The following is an 18621-nucleotide window of genomic DNA, read 5'->3' on the forward strand; positions in this document are numbered from 1 at the left end:
ACAGTCCAACATCCTTTATGAAATAACCTCATTCCCCAGGACAGTACCACATAGCTATAATTAAAGAGATTCATTAAGTTGGCTCTGCATCTGAACCACTTCTATACTTAGTGTAAAGAATTTGATGTAAGACTTTTAAATTTCATGGAGCATTAAAGGAATGACTCAACATTTTGGCATATAAGCTTTGTGGCACCCATTGCAGGGTGCGTACCAGGGTTGGGCGATATGCCCATATGCCCATATGGCAAAATTTCCAACCAGCTATTGTCCCGGCCAACAATCACTGATTGCCGATATATTCGTGCAGGTGTGTGTGTGCCTCCCCCTCTTCCACTGCTGTAGTTTCACCTGAGCAATCAGCTGTTCTAGCAGCGCACCATCATAAAACATTCAAACTCAACAGAAACAGAATAAAGCAGCAGCTGAGCGCCTTTTGTTCTTTGGAGCCAGACCCTTAAATTAGCAAAATAAAAGGACAAACATCACCCAAAAAACTATCAAAAAAAAACGGCGATGTAGTCAGCCAATTACCAATAGCCAATATATTTGTCCAACCCTAGTGGGTACTATAAATTTGGACAGAGCCAGACCAGCTGTTTCCCCGTTTGCAGTCTTTATTCTAAGCTAAGCTAAGCTAATGGCTCTGGCTCCATACTGATCTGACAGAAATGAGAATTGTATTGATCTTCTCATCTAACTCTTGGCAAAAAAAGCGAATAAGACTATTTTCAATTACGCTTATTCCTGCTCTAATGGCTTCCTCATGATGTAGTTACTACGAGGTTATTACGGGCGGCTGTGGCTCAGAGATAGAGCAGGTCGTCCACCAATCAGAAGGTCGGTGGTTCAATCCCCGGCCCCTCCAGTCACATGTCAAAGTGTCAAAGTGTCCTTGAGCAAGATACTTAACCCCAAACTGCTACCGAAGGCTGTGCCATCAGTGTGTGAATGAGTATTTAGATTAGATCCCGATGGGCAGGTTGGCCTCTGCCATCAGTGTATGAATGGGTGTGTGAATGGATGAATGCTGACATGTAGTGTAAAGCGCTGTGAGTGGTCAGAAGACTAGAAAAGCGCTCTATAAATGCAAGTCCATTTAACGTTTACCATTTACTACCAGTGAATACAAATTATCACTAATAGAAACATCATTTCTCCCTTGTATGCTTATAAACCATGGCTACATGCTGAGGAATGGTGATGGTGAAATACTCAAACCAAATGTAACGTGTGGGTTGAAAGAAAGATGCAATAGCATAACCCTGCACATAAAATCCAACAGCTACAAACTACATGCACAAACCATTGCACATGCATAAAACCCAAGCAACGAATACACAAATGCACACTATAAATTCTCCAAATACGAGTGTCACGCTTTCTACACCAGTTTATAGTGTTCATAAAGACTGTCCTTGTACATTATTAAATAGTCCTCCATCACCAGCATACAATTTCCCCTGACAGTTTCAAGGTCAAATGTCAGCATGCTGAGTTCATAACTCTACCGCTAGTGTCATGTATGCTGCTGCTCTGACTACAAGGTGGGAGCTGTGGGTGGATGGATATTGAATATCCATTCGTGTGTGTGCGTGTGTGCCATGGATGCTTGTACACTATATGTGAGAAATTTCCACAGTGAAAGCTAGAAGTGGTTCACCAAATTATACATTTATTCTGAAACTGCAGGTCCTTTATGCATCGGTTCTCATAAATGATTCAGCAGCCGACTGGTAGGTAGAGCCGTTCTGTACTATCTGTAGCATTAACTCAGGATAAATGCATTAAGGAAAAAAGAGTACAAACAGCATGACGACACATCGTTTCCTCGAGCTGGTTTCTTGTTTAAAGATCCAGATATTTTAGAAAGCATAAAGGACAAATATGGAAGCAGCGTGTTTCACTTCCCATAATGTTGAATGGAAGCGCGCCAAATAGGAAATATAAAGTCTTTGTGTGCCTGAATAAAGGAATGAGGTGTTAATTGGCAGCTTATGTTCTCGTTGTGGCTCATTAGTGAGATACTGTGTTAATTGAAATCTCATAAATGCGGTATTTGCTGGTTAATTGAGACACAAACAAGCAAGCTTTGAGACGTGCTGTGACTTTGAGGTTTGGTGACACCCAAAAGAAGAGAGAGGAAGAGTGAAAGAAAGGGAAAAGGACCCTCCCTTAGGCGTGACGACGTGTTGTTTCTTCCAGATTCATTCAACACTCATGTAGCATTTGTTCGCGACACGTTGGGATCTGTCAGTAAGTGTGGATGTAACACAGAAAAAGAGTGTGGGGATTTTGGGATATACAAGACTGACCTCCAATTCACTATAAAACATAAGCGAACAGCATGCAGAAATATTGAACGAGCAGCTGGTTCTCTTTGTGCATGTACTGTACTCATGCTGAATTCCCTTTCACATAATGTTTTCTGTTTGTAGATAAAAATTCACAGTTTTTGTTAAATGTAGTTTTTCCAATTGGGTTTGTAATTCATGGTTTATTTGTGGCCCCTTTGTTTGTTGTAATGTTAAGAGTAACATGTTATGTAACTATGCTTTTATGTTTACATGTACAGACTGCACATAGTATGGGATTACTAGGGATGCAGCGATTGCAAAATTCTGGGCTGACCGAAGTTTAAAATAACTCTGCTCCTTAGTGTATATAGAATAAATTAAAATAATATAAATATATGGCCATGTTGAAACTTTAAATAATGTCGACATGGCGAATTCAATCAGATAATCAGTGGTTTCCAAGAGCTTGGTAACGGGAACAATCCCTGCTGTCCCAATCTTAGTGATTTATCAGAGAGTGTAAATGACGTACAGCATACAGAGGGAGTCTAATGCAAAGACCCAGCTCAGCCTGGAAAAACCAACACTTACGCTGCTCCAACAATCACATTACATAAAACGTGCAGTTCAAAACTGCACGTTTTATGCACAGTATCCTATCTCCCATCGCCCTGAAGGGGTTTCTTTCACAACAATGACCCACCAGCTGTACATTATCCCACTTATTACACGGCTACTTACTTAAGAAATCAATAATTTGACACAAAACCGGTCCGCCAGAGTCCGACATCAGAACTGCACCCATAGCAACGGTCTGCTATACATAGCAACGGTCTGCTATAAAGAAATAACAAACCTCAGAAAGCAGCGATTAACCAATCAGAATCGAGTATTCAACAAAGCTGTGTAATAATAATTGTTATCAACCCAGTGGTTACAACATAGGGATGTATTACACCCTTTAGTCCGTAAATACAAAGCTATGCTGTTGGCTGATGCACTGGTGCAACATCTTCATTTGAAGAACCCCACCCCCACTCCCTAAAATAGATCACATACATAGAGAAAATACAGATCAGTTTTGTGTTAAGTTCTGTTCTCATGTAATATAAATATGCTACTTTAAAACTCTTAAAGAGTACACATGTTTGAGTACAAGCAACCTATATCAACCTCTAAACTGCCACAGCTATTAAGGTTAGTTAGTTTCACAAAACAATTTGTTCTGAGATCCACTGTATCTATCTTCTTTACTATATCTACTGTAGATACAAAAATGGGTGGTGCCACCTACGGGTGACAGATTGTACTTTGCTCCTCGGTTATACTGTGTATTGTGGGTGTCAGAATTCACATTAAGAATACAAATATCATTATGTTGGATTGCTGTGTAGGATGAACTCCCATGCACATCCACTCCTCGTCGCAGCTAAACTAGATGATATAAAGCGCTGCAACAGTGTATCTTTTTATGTAACACACATTTATTTTTAGCATTAGAGAGATATATTTATTTTTTTAGCAGCAACATCCCGTCCCCCATGTATTTTGCATAAGATGGAGTGTTATCCACGCTTTATGATTATGGGAAGCAATGGAATAAAAAAAGGAAGCGAGGCAGACAAAAAGAGAGAAGAGAGAAAGAGGCAGAAGACGAAAGAGAGAGAGAGACAGACAGCAAGGACACGACAGCGAAAAATGCAAGGTGGAGACAAGAGAGGGAGGGCAGAAAATGAAAGACTTTGTGAAGAGAACCAAAGAAAGGATTATTACTGCATTCACTGTATGCAGCATTTTCTTTACACAATTACTGAACGGCACTGCAGAGGTATTAACACCTCTGTGTAAGGAGATGTGTAATAGCATTCCCTTGAAACTGATAGAGAAAAGGCAGTTAAGACAACTTAATGTTGATGATCAAAAGTAAGATTAATAAAAAGCACAAAATCAAAATGTGAAATATTAGAGAAAAGTCAAAAGAAAAAAGACAGAGGTGTTGGTGAATATATTCGTATAAAGAAGTGAAGTCGCCAAGAGAGGATGAAAGAAGACAGACTTTCCATTTCCAATTCTCTGTCCAAAAATGTTTCCCTGTTTCACACTTTATCCCGTTAAGTCTTCACAAAACCCCAGGCTTAAACTTGGAAAAATCTCAGCTGTCAAAGTTGCAAATATATAATTATTTCAGGAGCAAGAATCAAGCTCTGGCAGAGAGAAAATTTTTATTAAATCTACACCGTCGACCATATCCAGCAAAGAGCTCTTTTATAAAGGTCCGGATAAAAGAGCACAAGGTTACAAAGCAGGGACAATGAACTACAAACTGTATGACTCTGTGACTGTTTCTGGGTGGCCTTCTGGCTAGACACACACAGGATGAGATCACGAGGACCATGAGTGAAACTCCAGGTGTGCTTTCTCCTCTTTTTAGGTGTCCTAGTTCAGGGAACACCCCCATGTCTAATAGCGGTATTAGTCTTCTGTGAAGTGGCATTTTAAAGGTCAATAGCAAGCTGTTGTAATGAATTCAATTATTTGTTGAACAGTCATATCAGTATGAACCTGATTCATTGTCAGTTTGGGACCATTTACAAAACTGAGTTAGTGTAGCGCTACTACCTGTGCAGAGTATTTTGGGAATATCTTCAATTTAAACAAATCTGCATTCTGAATAACTAGACAGGAAGTCATCCTCATTAAACACCCAGACACACCAAACCGACATCAAAAGAACTAGCGGCGACTAGGCTTGCCAAGGCAGTGTGTGTTACACGGTGTTTGGACATACACCGATTACATTACTTGCTCACCGCCCCCACCGTCATTTAGATTTTTTTATTGAAATAAAACCCATTTAGTTCATTTTCATATATCAGCAACGTGTTATCAATACGTAGTCGGAGGACGGACGCCACAAACTGAGAGAGAAAGTGTCTCCGTACGGAGTCTCGGCTCAGAGTAGAAGGAGTCAGATTTCAAACACACGGGATGAGAGAGAGTTTACAGACAACGATGGCGGAGGATTTGGTGTCAAAGTGAAAAGCAAAAGCGCCTATTTCGAAACATTTCGGATTTAATGCCAATGCTACAGTATAAGGGAACAATAATGTTACGAAACGGTCATAGTCGATGTGCGTGGCGCAGCGCCGTCAGGTGGAAACCTGCGGCCCCGCAGCGAAAGCTCGACGGAGAGGCCGGACACACAGCCATCCAACGTTAAAGATCAAAGTAAGTGCCGGTGTTGTCACAAGTTTATTAACAGGGGGGAAAATTTCCTCACCATGACATCCCTAGCACAGCTCACATCGCCTGTGTGTTGGTCAAAAAGTTGCACTCGAACGCACCGCAAAGACTACAGCCAACGGACAACTACCACATACGTTCTGCGCCTGCGTGAGATGAAATATCTCTTCATACCAGCAGTTGGCGGTAGTCTGTAATCGTCATTCAAAAAGGGAAACCGGAAGACTGAGGACTGCAGATATACAAACCGTTGTTCTAATCCGTACTGTACATGAAACCAAGCAGCGTTTAGCGGCCATTTCCACACCACTCTTAGTCACTACTTAGCGTCATCCCAGATGGTCATGTCGTTGTGAAAATATCCGGGTGTTGGAATGACCAGATGAGATGAAGACGAAAAAATGAAAAGAGCCTTCTGTGTGTGCCCTATTGATTTTACTCGTTGGTTGACTTTACCCGTTCTCTCACCGACGGGCTCCGCTACCGATGCAACATGCTGAATCATCCAAAAAGCCTCAGACACGGGAAAACTACGACAGATGCTCACCGACGGCCCGAAACTGTCCGATGGCCGACCATCAGCTTGGTATGTCAGGGTCTTAAAGGTAATTTGTAAATCCACTAAGACTAAAGTCCATTCACACCAACACAAAACTCGACAATATTTATCTTGGAGCTGAACTGAAAGACACGCAGGCACATAACCACAGACAGAAACACACATATGAATCAACATCTTCAAGGACATTTGCACACACACATACACACACACACCCTTTTACACATTTTAAGCCACGGCTCTCTAATGGATAAGACATCAAACAGAGTCAATTCCACCATCAATGCCATGAGCTCCTGGGTCTCACCACTGTGAAATTATATCTTCAAATGATCAATATCTGAGCATGCTTCAGGTCTGGCTCATACGCACACACATGTACACATGCACACTACCACTCTTTACAAGGTCAGATAATGGAGGAGGGTGAAGGGGAGGGTGAAGAAGATGGTGAAAGTGGTGGTAGGTTTTTGATTAACTGCATCTAATCATTAAAGACACACTGGCTGGGGGCATCAGCAGGTTAGATTGGTTGTGTGTTTGTATAAGACGTGAGATTGCATTACTGGTTAGCCTTGAGGAGACACATATGGTGGTAGTGACAGAAGCATTTCTTGGTGTGTTATCCATACTTGCAAATTCAGATATAACATTAAAAATAAAAGGTTTCAGTTCTTAATAAATGAACTTGAACTATTTCTGCCACTCTGCGCAGACCACAGGGTTCAAATCAAATGCTCACACACCAGCGCTTGCAGGGTACATATTTGCTGCAACGTCAACTGCACCCATAGCACTGCATTAGAAATGCACATACTGGAACGAATAAAAAGCATGTGCACAGACACAAGCACACACCCACACACACACACACAATCTGTCAGACATATTTTTCTGCCCAAGGAAGACACAAAACATCATTGACAGCCTATAAATTGTAGTCACACTCAGGTGCACACACAAGCATAAGCATGCAGTTGGCAGCAGCGGGCTGGTAATAAGTTAGAGGGACATGGGAGGAAAGTGCTTGTCGTGCAGAATTTTCCAACAATAATGACAGGCCTATTACGTTAATTTCACACTGACAGCCTGATGTCTCCCTAGGAGGATTCACATACAGCAGGCACAGTCTCAGGGACCGTAATCCCCTGTGGCTTCATCGATGGTGTAAACGCAAAGCAAGGCTACAGGTTCAGCTGCTCCTGCTGGCATTAAAACTTCAGCAGTGACAGTTAAAATAGCTACTCTGAAGCTATTTTTGAGTGATAATTATTTTTTACAATATTTTAAAACTCATTTTTAATTAATTTGAACAAGTATCTCCTGAGCTAAACAGTAGAGACAACACTGTGGTAATGATGTTGTTAATTCTGGAGCTAGCTGCTGCGTAAATCGTCCCTGGACACAGAGTGAATGTGGGATGGGAACATTTTCTGTTTCACAGCTGGAAGCCCTAAATTCAAATAAAACTTATTTTTAGTGTAGTAGTCCCACAGAGGGAATCATTTATTCAGTGTTAATGCACTAAATCCAAAAGGTCTCACTTGATGACATCATCTCTTCACGTCTTGGGGAGCTTAGGGAACTGAAAAAAATCAGTTCATCAACACTTTTGAAGGTGTTTGGAGTGTATTTACTAAGTAAAATGTTTATTTCTGGGAATAAAATCACCTATGATTTAGAAATGTTCACTGGTGCAATTTATGAACCTTTTTTCTAAAAGCAATACTGTATATGGCACTACTTTTACAGCACCTTGGGGTGCTCTGAATACACTAAACCAGGACTGCCCAGGCGATCCTGACAACTTCACTGTCTTTCAGAGGCTGTACCAGGCTCAGTTTTAGAGTTAGAGTGAAGGTATCACATGGTATCTTATGAAACTATAAAAAAACCTAAGGAATCCATCGGTATGTCATGCTAGCTTGTCGGGAAGGAGGCCAAATCACACTCGAAAGTTAGTCAAAATTTTGGCAGGGAAAAACTGCCATGGCCATTTTCAAAGGGGTCCCTTGACCTCTGACCTCAAGATATGTGAATGAAAATGGGTCCTATGGGCCCACGAGTCTCCCCTTTTCAGACATGCCCACTTTACAGTAATCCCGTGTGGTTTTGGACAAAAACATGCAGCATTTTGAATGCAGTATAAAGGTGTTATTTTCCCCTTTTCTAAAATTGTGTATTTGAATATTTATGCACACTGGGGTCCCTAAACAGTTTTGGAAATGCAAATTGGGTATGACTGGAAATGAGCCCAACTGTATTCAGCAGGTGGGTTTTAAGGTGTTAACTATGTAAAAGCGAAAATAATATTGGGGGAATATTGAGGGAACTTGGGATCCTAGTGCCATTGGGCATCTTAACAATACAATAGGTGTTTACTTTTGGCCTGTGGCCCAGCGATGAGTTCCAGTTTTGGCCCTCCCAAGGGAAAAAGTCGGGGAACCCCTGCTCTAAACGCACACATGCATAGAGACAACACTAACAAAACTGCATCCTTATTTACAGTTCCACAGTAAAGCATGTGTTAACAACCACACCATGTACATCCTCAGACACATACACAAAAACAGACCCTATGCACATTCGATCAAGGATTACAACGATATTCATTTAACCAGGCTATACAAATGCAAATGGGTGACATGTGAGCCCAGGCATTCTAGTTGTGTGCTTCAACATCACAGCGACACTGCTCTGTGAGCCACTTTGATAAAGCCAGATCAAAGGAGAGTGGAGAAGAGGCATTCAAGACCTCCAACAATAGCCCTCCTTAAAACAGGGCCTGTAACTGGGAACGCACATGAATGAATAAAGATGAGGTTTTAGGCTACAAATGTCTGTAAACAAGCCCCATAAAGGTGTGGTTTACCAACTTAACCTGGCTAATTCCAACAAAATACACCAGTCCAACACAAGGTCTTCCATTGAGGTGCATTACTGAATTCAATTTAACACCCGTCTACTGGGATTTGATGTTGCACATCCACTTCTTTCCTAAATGTCCTCAGTCCCTGTCTGTCACCTCCAATTCAACATTTCTTGCTCACCCATCCCTACAAAGCCTCTCTTCCCTTATATTCTGCCTCTTTCATTCACCATCCACCTTTCCCTTCGCCTTCTCGCATTCCTTTCGCTTGGTCTCTTCACCTTCCCCCTATGTGCCACCCTCTTGCTATTTCCAACACTGGACCCCTGTAATCAACCCTCATCCTCTGATTTCTTTCCATCTCTTGCTGTCAATGTCTTGTCCTTTTCTGTCCTTTTCCGTTCTCAATCATTTATAAATCTTTGCTTTTTCTCATTCAACACTTTCTTTGTCACTGCTTCCTCCATTTCTCTGTCTCACTCTCTGTGCTCCCGCTTTTTCCCGTCTCCATTTTTATCCTCCTCTCTCTGCGCATCCCCTCACTTCCAAAGCTTAGTGTTATGCTGGCAGTTTTGCCACACTTCTCTTCATTTTCATCTTCATCCTTCCCTCTATCCCCCCTTAAAGCCTGCCTTAAATCCACTGGGTTATACATTAAGCACACCTGAAGGAAGCCAAGGATGTGGCATAGCAGCTTTTCCAGCATTCATTTTGTATCCTCTCACCTCTTTCTACTTATCTTCCTTTTGGAAAGTGGCAGGATAGCAGAAGGGCTGCCTGACATATTTTACTATACATCTCCCTGGGTATCTATTTTTTTTTTTTAGTTCATATCCCACTCTCCATTCCCCTGTGTTCTTTTACCTTGAGCAGGCGTACAGATGGCAGGAAGGCTGCATGGCACAGTTTTCTGATGGTCCAGTTGAGTGGCCGTGGTGCATCCAGCTGGTTCATGGTCCCGCCAGCAAACATGGTTCACGGTGCAGCCGCTGGTGCCCGGCGGCTTTTCCCGGGACCAGGATCAAAGCTGCCCCACTAGGGGGGCAAAAATGGGAGAGGGTCTCCAACTCCGACTGCCGAAAAGCTCGCAAGTCCCAGGGCATGACCCTCGACGGACAACCATCAACCACTACTGCCACTACCTTGAAGCCTTTACTCCCCCAAGCAGATGAAGCTCTCACCTGGTCAGCTCTCTGCCCCCCCTCCCCTCCCTCCCTGCCCTCTCCTCCTCTCCGGCCCACACAGATCCAAAAAGTCCGAGGCAAGCCCAACCTGGAGCACCAGGAACATCTGATTCCTCTTCCGCCAGTAGCCCAAGTGCACTCAGCTCTGGCGCGAAAAAAAACCCCAGAGTGTACAGTATTCCCCCAAATGGAGCAGAGCGCAGCAATGCACAACAGAGATAAGAGCGTGTGGTGTGAGAGGGATGCAGGTAGAGAAAGAGAAAGAAGAGAGAAAGAGATGGAGGAGAGATGGAGATGTGAGGAGAGGAGAGACGAGCAGTGCAGTGCAGTGCAGTATAGCGCAGAGGGGAGAGGAGAGAAAAGGAGAGTAGCGCAGAGCGCATAAACGGAGCAGCCTGACAGGCAGCGGCTTAGATTTGAGGCTGCAGGCACACTACTGTCTCTAAGATGAGAGGAGGAGAGAGAGAGGAAGAATGGAAGAGAGGGAGACAGAGAGATGGAGGGAGAGAGTGAATGGGGAGACATAAAATAAGATCCAACACAACTGATGAACAAGCTGAAATTTAAACTATGGGGATAGGATGCAAGAGAAAAAGATTGCTCCTGCGCGTGGGAAAAAAAGATGAGCGATGGGGAGAGAGAGAGAGAGAGAGAGAGAGAGAGAGAGAGAGAGAAAGAGAAAGAGGGGGCAAGATGGAGAGAATGGAGGGGAAGAGATGCAGGCACTGTGCGGTGGTCAAAAGGGAAATGGGTGAAGTGGAGTCAAAGCTCTGTCTAATAGAATGAATTTAGATGGAGCTTGAGGATGGAAGCACATGAAACAACTTGGTAATTTGGCAGCGCAGAGGAGTACGACCTACTTACGGATTTGCACATGTGACATTATATTTATGCATAAAAGCTCTGAAGAGGTTACACAAGAAGACTAAAAACGAGGCTGTTGTGGCTGTGATTGTCATATTGCACCTCCCCCCAATTCCCATTTGATGCAATTCAGTTTGCTGCATTGGCATGAATGTTAAGCTGCAATTATAGAGTTAAGAGAAAAGACAATTAAGTTTCTTCTTTTTCTATGATTTCCGTTGACCTTTAAATCCCAATTTTCAATTTTTGAACTGAGTACATTCCAGTACAGGTGTATATAACTGAAAAGTTTGACTTCAAAAATAAGCATTTCTTTCTCGACGAATCAAACTGAAAATACAGGCCTGCTTTACCCATGTTCACAAAGAAATAATTAACAGCATTAGACGACATTAATCAATTAACTATTGGAGCATTAGTCCTAATAGAGACTTCTCAATTTGATCTGTCTTTAAAATCAATTGTGGATGAACAGAATAAACGTGTGTGTATATGTATTTTACATTATCTACCTCAAGCAAATACACTACATCTAATCAGGCTCCTCACACCAAATGCCCTTTTTAACAAGTGTAAGAACCAAATATTTTTAGTTTAATGATGTACTTCCTTCCAGCACCTCAGGAACAAAAGCCTGCAGTCATTTCACTTTATGTTAACTTTAAGTATACACCAGTATGTAGAATGCTATCTACTTCTATAAAAGCCTGAGATTATCAGGTTTGATTAAAGGCTAAATGATTATTATCCCTGTATTAGTTGCATTAGAAAATTGCATTTTCTAAATATTACTGGTGCGCATACACTATAACCATCCATAGAGCTGTGCTGCAGGAACCTGGAGCATATCAACAATGGCAAACCTTATCAGTGAAGAACAGCTCTCAAAGACTTGAATGCTGGATTTTTGAAGCACACTAACAAAGAAAGGTAAAAATAGCCAGCTATTGTTGCTTCATCTTTGTTGGTGTTGGGTGGGCCTTTATTTCTATAATTAGACAGCTATTGTTGCTTCATTTTTATCGGTGTTTGGTGTGCCTTTATTTCTATTTCTAGTCATTCAGACTGTTTGTCTCCAGCCAGTTACTGATTCATAATATTCAAACACCCAAAGACTTGTCAAAACAAAGGATATGACAAACACAAATTAACTAGAGACCAATGTGATGGAGTCACAACAGCTGTGAAGCCAAATCGGGCCAGGGACGTAAAGTGTTCATTCTGATCTCAGCTACACTGATCTAGACTACACCTTGCACGGTTGTGATGCCACTGCGTTGCCAAAATCTGTCCACAGACAGACATATAAACACCTGGCAATACTCAAAACTGCCTCTGTGGTAGTTCCCGCTAAAGTACATGTCTCCAGGACCACATTTCGCCATGATGACACACACATGACTCACAAGGTGAAAACAAAACCAGCCACACGCTGGGGATGGTAACAACTCTCTTTGTGATAGATTTGGCATGTTTGGACTGGTTGAGGAGTGATTCAGTGCGATTTGATTCTCTGGTGAAGGAATAAAGGCACTGAGGGTTTAGAGGTGTTGATAACAACACATGATGCCTCCTGTTAGATGCACGACTCATTGTCACTGTAAAAAAACAATTGTTCAAATTAAAGGTCAATATATCTATCATATATAAATATCTGAATATACCTGTACAATACATGTTCTATTTTAGCTGGGGCATTAAATTTGTGCTAATACAAGGTGAGCTTATAATACAAGAATACAAAGATAGCAGTTTGTCATAAGTTTGAGCTTTCATAAAAGGGAACATTAAGCGCAGACATAGTTAAAGCGCCCTATTCAAGGAAGCAAGATAGACAGTCAGAGTTATCTTGGAAGCAGAATAAAAGAACAAAGAGTAATACGTAATGAACTGAAATTAAAGTTAAAACAATAGCTGCTGCAATGCAACAATAAAATGACAAAACATGAATTTGCCATATTGACGGAATGATATTCTAATACATCAATGATAGTATAGAGTATCTTGCTGTATTTGTAAATGTCCTAATTACTCTCTTGAATCACCACCTCACACACTGTAAGTAGGTGTTTTGTCATGACAGCCAGGGACTGACATTAAGAATATCCACCTCAATGACCACCGGCTCCCCTGGGGACCTCAAAGACCTCTGGGAGATCTGCCTGTCAACCGTAGAGCTAGTCACTGCGGAGATGGGGTGTGTGTATGTGAGGGATGAGGGGGTTGTAGGAGGAGAGTAGCACGAGTGTGTGCCTTTTCCCCCCCGAACCCTCTCGCCTCACACTTCTCCATCTCACCCCATGAAATGGTTCAGCAAACACAGCTCAGTGCATCACTCTGCACTGTCTGCATCATGACTCTAGATGGCAACCTTCTAATGCACAATACCATCTCAGCCTAGGCTCCATCATTCAAACCTGACTCCTATATAATGCTACAATAAAAAATATGAATCTTTATCAAACTACCAGTTACTTTACTACAATAGAACCAGAGAGACTGCCTTTTTTTATTACTAAATGCATCCAGATACTGAACAGACAAAGTCAAGTCTGCATTATTTCACTGCCAAACACGCAACGTACACACTGCAACCACCAGGGGGCACCAGTTCAACACACCTGCTGCAGACACAGAGAGTGTTCGGTTTGTTTTATCCTCTCACTCTTCTTGGCTCCACTCATTATCGCAACGTTAAAAGGTATTAAAGCACTGGCTAAGAACAAGACCAGACAAGATGAGATTTAATTCCCTCACAGTGATTCATTTCTCCCAATGGGAGCTTAACTTGGCAGAAGAGGGGGGCAATTTACTGTGAATTACTTGCACAGCTTGTATCAGATGGTGAAGGCAAAACAATACTTATCCAGAAATGTTTTGTCACTCACGTTTTCAGATGGAGTGGGGAAATGAGTGTTACATGGTAATTTGTCTTGGAGCAAATTGAGATTGAGGTGAATGACATTTTTACACAAGAATCACAGAATATACTATCAACTTTAACAGATACTGCCCTGTATGAATAATGTGCATGAATACTGTGCCACCTAAAGTCGCTTTGCTCTACCACCTATAGATTTATTATGTAAATGTGAGAATGTGTAAGTGTTCGTGTCTGTGTGTCGGTGTAGGTCTGAATAATTTACTCACGACCAACAAGTAGTCATGAGGAAACTACGTTTCATCATCTGCTGTATGTACAAGTGAGCGTGTGTGTGTGTGTGTGAGAGCACATTTATGTTTAATAACCCTGAGTGGGTGTTCTCTGTATCCCACTTCTACTCTGAGACATTTCTGTTACAGATAGACCTTGTGACATCGCCTATCTGCACTGTGACAGCAGTGAGAAAGTAGCCCATTTCCACCTGTCATTCAAACAAAGCCAGGAGCTCCCGAGAAGCTGCTCGCTCTTTGAAAATGTGAATCTCTCTGTTGGTATTTATGTGAAAAATGCTTGTGAAAGAGTGGAGATCAGCGAGTGTCTGTCTGAGTGAAAGAAATCAATTTGAGGAATGTAATTGTTATATTTTATACACAACCTTTTGTTTGGAGTCCTGTGAAAAAATGTACTGAATTAAACTGAAGAGAGGAGAAGAGTAGTCTTTCTAATTACATATCTTCACAGCCTTATACTTCAATTTTACAACAAACTGAAACTTTCTTGACTTTCAAAATTATCTTTTAAATTGACAAACATAATATGTGTGATTCATGGCGCAATTCAAACGGGATCGAAAAATGATTTGCCTCTCTCCGTTAACTGCCGTTCATATTTTTTTTTCCGATTTAAGGTGCCATGGTGTTCCACCGGAAGGGGAGGGACTTCGCCTCTCTGTGACACTGTCGGTTTTTCAGTAAAACAGGTGACTGAAGGTTTGGGATAACAAAGTTGTCTGTTGTAGATTGATGGTGCCAAAAGCCTCTATCTAATTTGGCCTCCTCTCCCTCTGCTCTGTGTGAGGCTAGTCCCCTGGAGGTTTCTAGATAAGTGACAGTTCAATACCTCCCTCCATATGCACTCAAACACTATGCGCACACACACACACACACAGACACACACGCACACTACTACCCCCTACTTGCTTTGCCCTGAGGAAGCAGGAAGACCTCTGCTGAGTCGGGTACACTCTTCCATCTGGAGAGAGGCAATGATTATTAGCCTGCGGGATGGAACCACACGCAACGCACACACACTTATCTCACACACAAGCTATAGCTCTCAAAATGTGTTGTTTTATCTGCTTTGTTTGCTACTCACCGTCACTCACTATCGGCCAAAAATCATAGTTGTGCCAATGCCCTATTGCAGTTGACGCTTCCTAAAACGTCCGTAACAAGCTTTTAACCTTATAAACTCAAATTTGTAACCCATTTCCCACAAGTTGGCACATATGGTCCGTCTTCACATCCCTGAAATCAGGTCCACATTTTTCCGCTCTGACATTTAGGCCTCTGGCAGTTCTGCTAAATGTTATCGGCAGGTGCAAACAACTGTTGACAAGCAGCAGCGTTATCAGTTAAGACAGAGGTAACAGACTGAGAAGATGGCACTAATTAAAAACAATGGCCTGCAGGGGTTGCCCGTGTGTCCATGCCTTATCACAGTTTAACATAATATTATTTCAGATGAGTAAAGTTGAGTTTACTATTTAGATTCATCAGCCTCCAGACACCACAAGATTTACCTGAGGATCAGAGGGTCTAATATCTTCCTAAAACATAATGGAAAATGTCTCCAAGGCCTTCATTTTGGCACATTGTGTTGTTGTTGGTATTATTAGAGATAATGAGATTGGTTGTGTGTGTGTGTGTGTGTGTGCATGAGTGTATGAATGAGTGTGTGTGCATCTCTGTCCACAGCTAATCTCACATACTGCTGCACCAAACTGCGTAATATTTTGGGTGCTCATTTATGGCTGCATGCTGAAGGACCTCATGGTTGCAGTGACTCACACTTCACACTTTCTTAAAACACCTTGTTTGGCTATCAACCATCAGCTAACAGCTAACCGACCTACACTCACTGCTGACTGCATGGCCGCCGCACACCCGCTGCTCTGCGGCCAGAGACACAGTTATTCCGAGCCTTTTTATTGGGCATCAACCTCACATTTATGCCCCAAATTACGGGACTTTTGGACATTAGTTCATGATTGTATCCAAAGAATTGCAGAGAAGTCCCTTTTTGAATTCACTTATTTTTGTTGGGGGACCAGTCCACACAATTCCCTCCATCTATACTGAATGGGTCCAGACCATTATTATGTTGGCTAGGAGACTGATTGTCCAACAGCAGAAGTCAGCTCATGCACCATCAATCACAGACTAGTATAATCTGGTTGCCAGGGTGTGGGAATAGAAAAGTATCATTTGAAATGGGAAAGATTTATTTAAAAAAAAATAAAAAAAATAATCACGTTTACAAGCGTATTGTCAAAAAAAATGTCCTTGAAGCCTAAATAAGCGCTTAAAGTCGCGGTTACGCCTGTGAGACTGAGCCTGCACAGGGCCGGTGCAGACAGCATAGCCTAAAATGAGAGCATATCTGTTGTGTGAGACATGTGAGTGAAAAACGCGTATGATACACTTTACACTCTAGACGGGAGGTTAGCCAATTGTGGGATGAATTCATTCTGGGGATGCTCCTAACGACTAATTTCTCTTACATTCAAACGGAAGTTTAAACTAAGACTAGTAAACTAGCCTACAAGTAATAAAACACTTTGAAAAGTTGATCAGAATTTAATCTATAAGGTAAAGCATTGTGTATATGAGCCATTTGAAATTGTTAATTACATTTTTCAGTAAACAAATCATATTTTGAAATCAATATATCCCCAACGCTCCGATAAAATGCCAGACTGTTGTCTAAGAGGAGTCATGGTTTGGCATTGCTTATACAGTAGGCTATCATTAGTATCTTAGTGTGCAAGTTTTATTACCTTCCACCTCCTCTTCCTCTCCATCTCTCTTAAACACACACACACGCAGCGAGCAACTTGGCGCTCAGCCCTCGATCATCTCTATAACATTAATTGTTCTCAGTCCTCAGTCCAAAAGTCAAAATTTAAAAAAAGATAGATGTAATAATTTCCAAAATTCACAACACGATTTTATCAAATTAAATATTCTGCATCAATCCATGTTTGTTGGCGTTTAGCTTTTCAAAAACAACTTTTTCACTGTGGTCAAAAACCTGTTTACTTTCCCACACACACCTGTATTAACGGGGCAGTCTAGCATAACATCACCATAAATTACATTTATATTATCACAGTAACACAAAATCATATTTTCCCCATTTGACGACAGACGTTCGAAAACTTAATTTGATACAGCCCTATCTCCCGGCCCATCCAGTTGATCAGGAGAGAACCAGACTGACCGCTGAACACAGCCGCTATTTCAGAAAGAGGAGGAGGTGTCAGGCGGGTGCCGGGAGAACGCGGTGGGGTGGAAGTGAGTCAGTTCAGAACGGAGAGCCGCCGCTGCCGCTGACGCAGGAAGAGCAGCAGCTCTCCACAACAACAGCTGAGATAGCATATGTCTTCATGTAACTAAAATGTGTACATTAATAAAATCATACGTTTAACCGACTAGTATTTCTGGTGCCAATTAACCGTGCACATCCCTGATTCATTCAATCAAACATTACAGTAGTGGTCGTTGCAGATGCACCTGGCGGAGATCTGCACTCTACTGAGTGCACCTTTCAAGTTCAAATTTGAAATCAATCAATTCCAATAATAACAAGTTAAATTTGCAATAGATACTGTTCTATAATACAGGAGGATTGTACACATCCAATGTGGCATTATAGTAATATACAGCGTTATCAGGAAATTGTGTTACGGCCTCAGTGAAAACATTCCTCTGTGCCATTTCACCACTCTCCAGCTAGCAGCCCTTATAGCCCATACCAACAAACATGCATGCTCTTGCTGAAGGAGAACTTCCTTCCATTTTCCCTCCAGATGAATTCAACCTTTTAGTTTAGCAGGTATTATTTCATGCTGTGAGGTAGCCTGACAAAGGAACAGCGAGAGCCGATCCTCTATTCTCTGCAGTAGAAATTATTTATGTGGCATTTGGCATCCCCCATAATAGGAAGTAGTAAAACCACACAAGTATCTCACGACTACATAATTGCAGTAGAACAAGGACAAGCACCATTAGATTCATGGTTTAGATACTGGATCTTTCCCTCACCATAACCACATGAAATGCATCCCTTAAATTAGATCTCTCTGACTTAAAGATATTTGTTCCTGCAGACAAGATTGAACATAGTGACTTTGTAACAACACCCCTAAGTCATATCTTTTTATCCTAAGACGAACATCAGACATACTAACAGATGAATACATTCATTAAATGCTCAGTATGAGCACTAATATGAAAACTATGAGGAAAAAGGTGACACCACCCACCCAGAAGCCCTGCTCTGTGCTTAAAAGCATATCATACACCAAATGGGAGTAAACTAATCTCTTTTAGCAACGCAACCGTTTCAAATGTGTGAAGGTCAGAATAGAGTTCACAAGAGATAAGGCAATTACAGTAGGTGCACAGTATGTACAGTGTGTGTGTTGTTTTTTAGGCATA

At 41.7% G+C, this 18621-nt stretch overlaps 1 protein-coding gene across 10 annotated transcripts in view; it reads right to left on the reverse strand.

Annotated features, from left to right (window-relative positions):
* The window catches only part of trpm3 (transient receptor potential cation channel, subfamily M, member 3), a 162394-nt gene that overhangs the window by 124370 nt on the left and 19403 nt on the right, over positions 1-18621 (reverse strand). Inside the window, exon 1 of one of the 10 annotated variants that reach the window (XM_074638310.1) lies at positions 9833-10921. The exons of 6 other annotated variants lie outside the window; for them this stretch is intronic. In XM_074638310.1, the coding sequence (XP_074494411.1) occupies positions 9833-9940 (108 nt within the window). In that variant the 5' untranslated portion in view covers positions 9941-10921. Of the gene's footprint in view, positions 1-9832; positions 10922-18621 lie in introns of those variants that run through there. 3 more of the 10 variants (XM_074638308.1, XM_074638314.1, XM_074638313.1) reach the window with 3 other exon arrangements.

The sequence above is a fragment of the Sebastes fasciatus genome, chromosome 6 (genome assembly GCF_043250625.1).
Source record: "Sebastes fasciatus isolate fSebFas1 chromosome 6, fSebFas1.pri, whole genome shotgun sequence".
NCBI lineage: Eukaryota > Metazoa > Chordata > Actinopteri > Perciformes > Sebastidae > Sebastes > Sebastes fasciatus.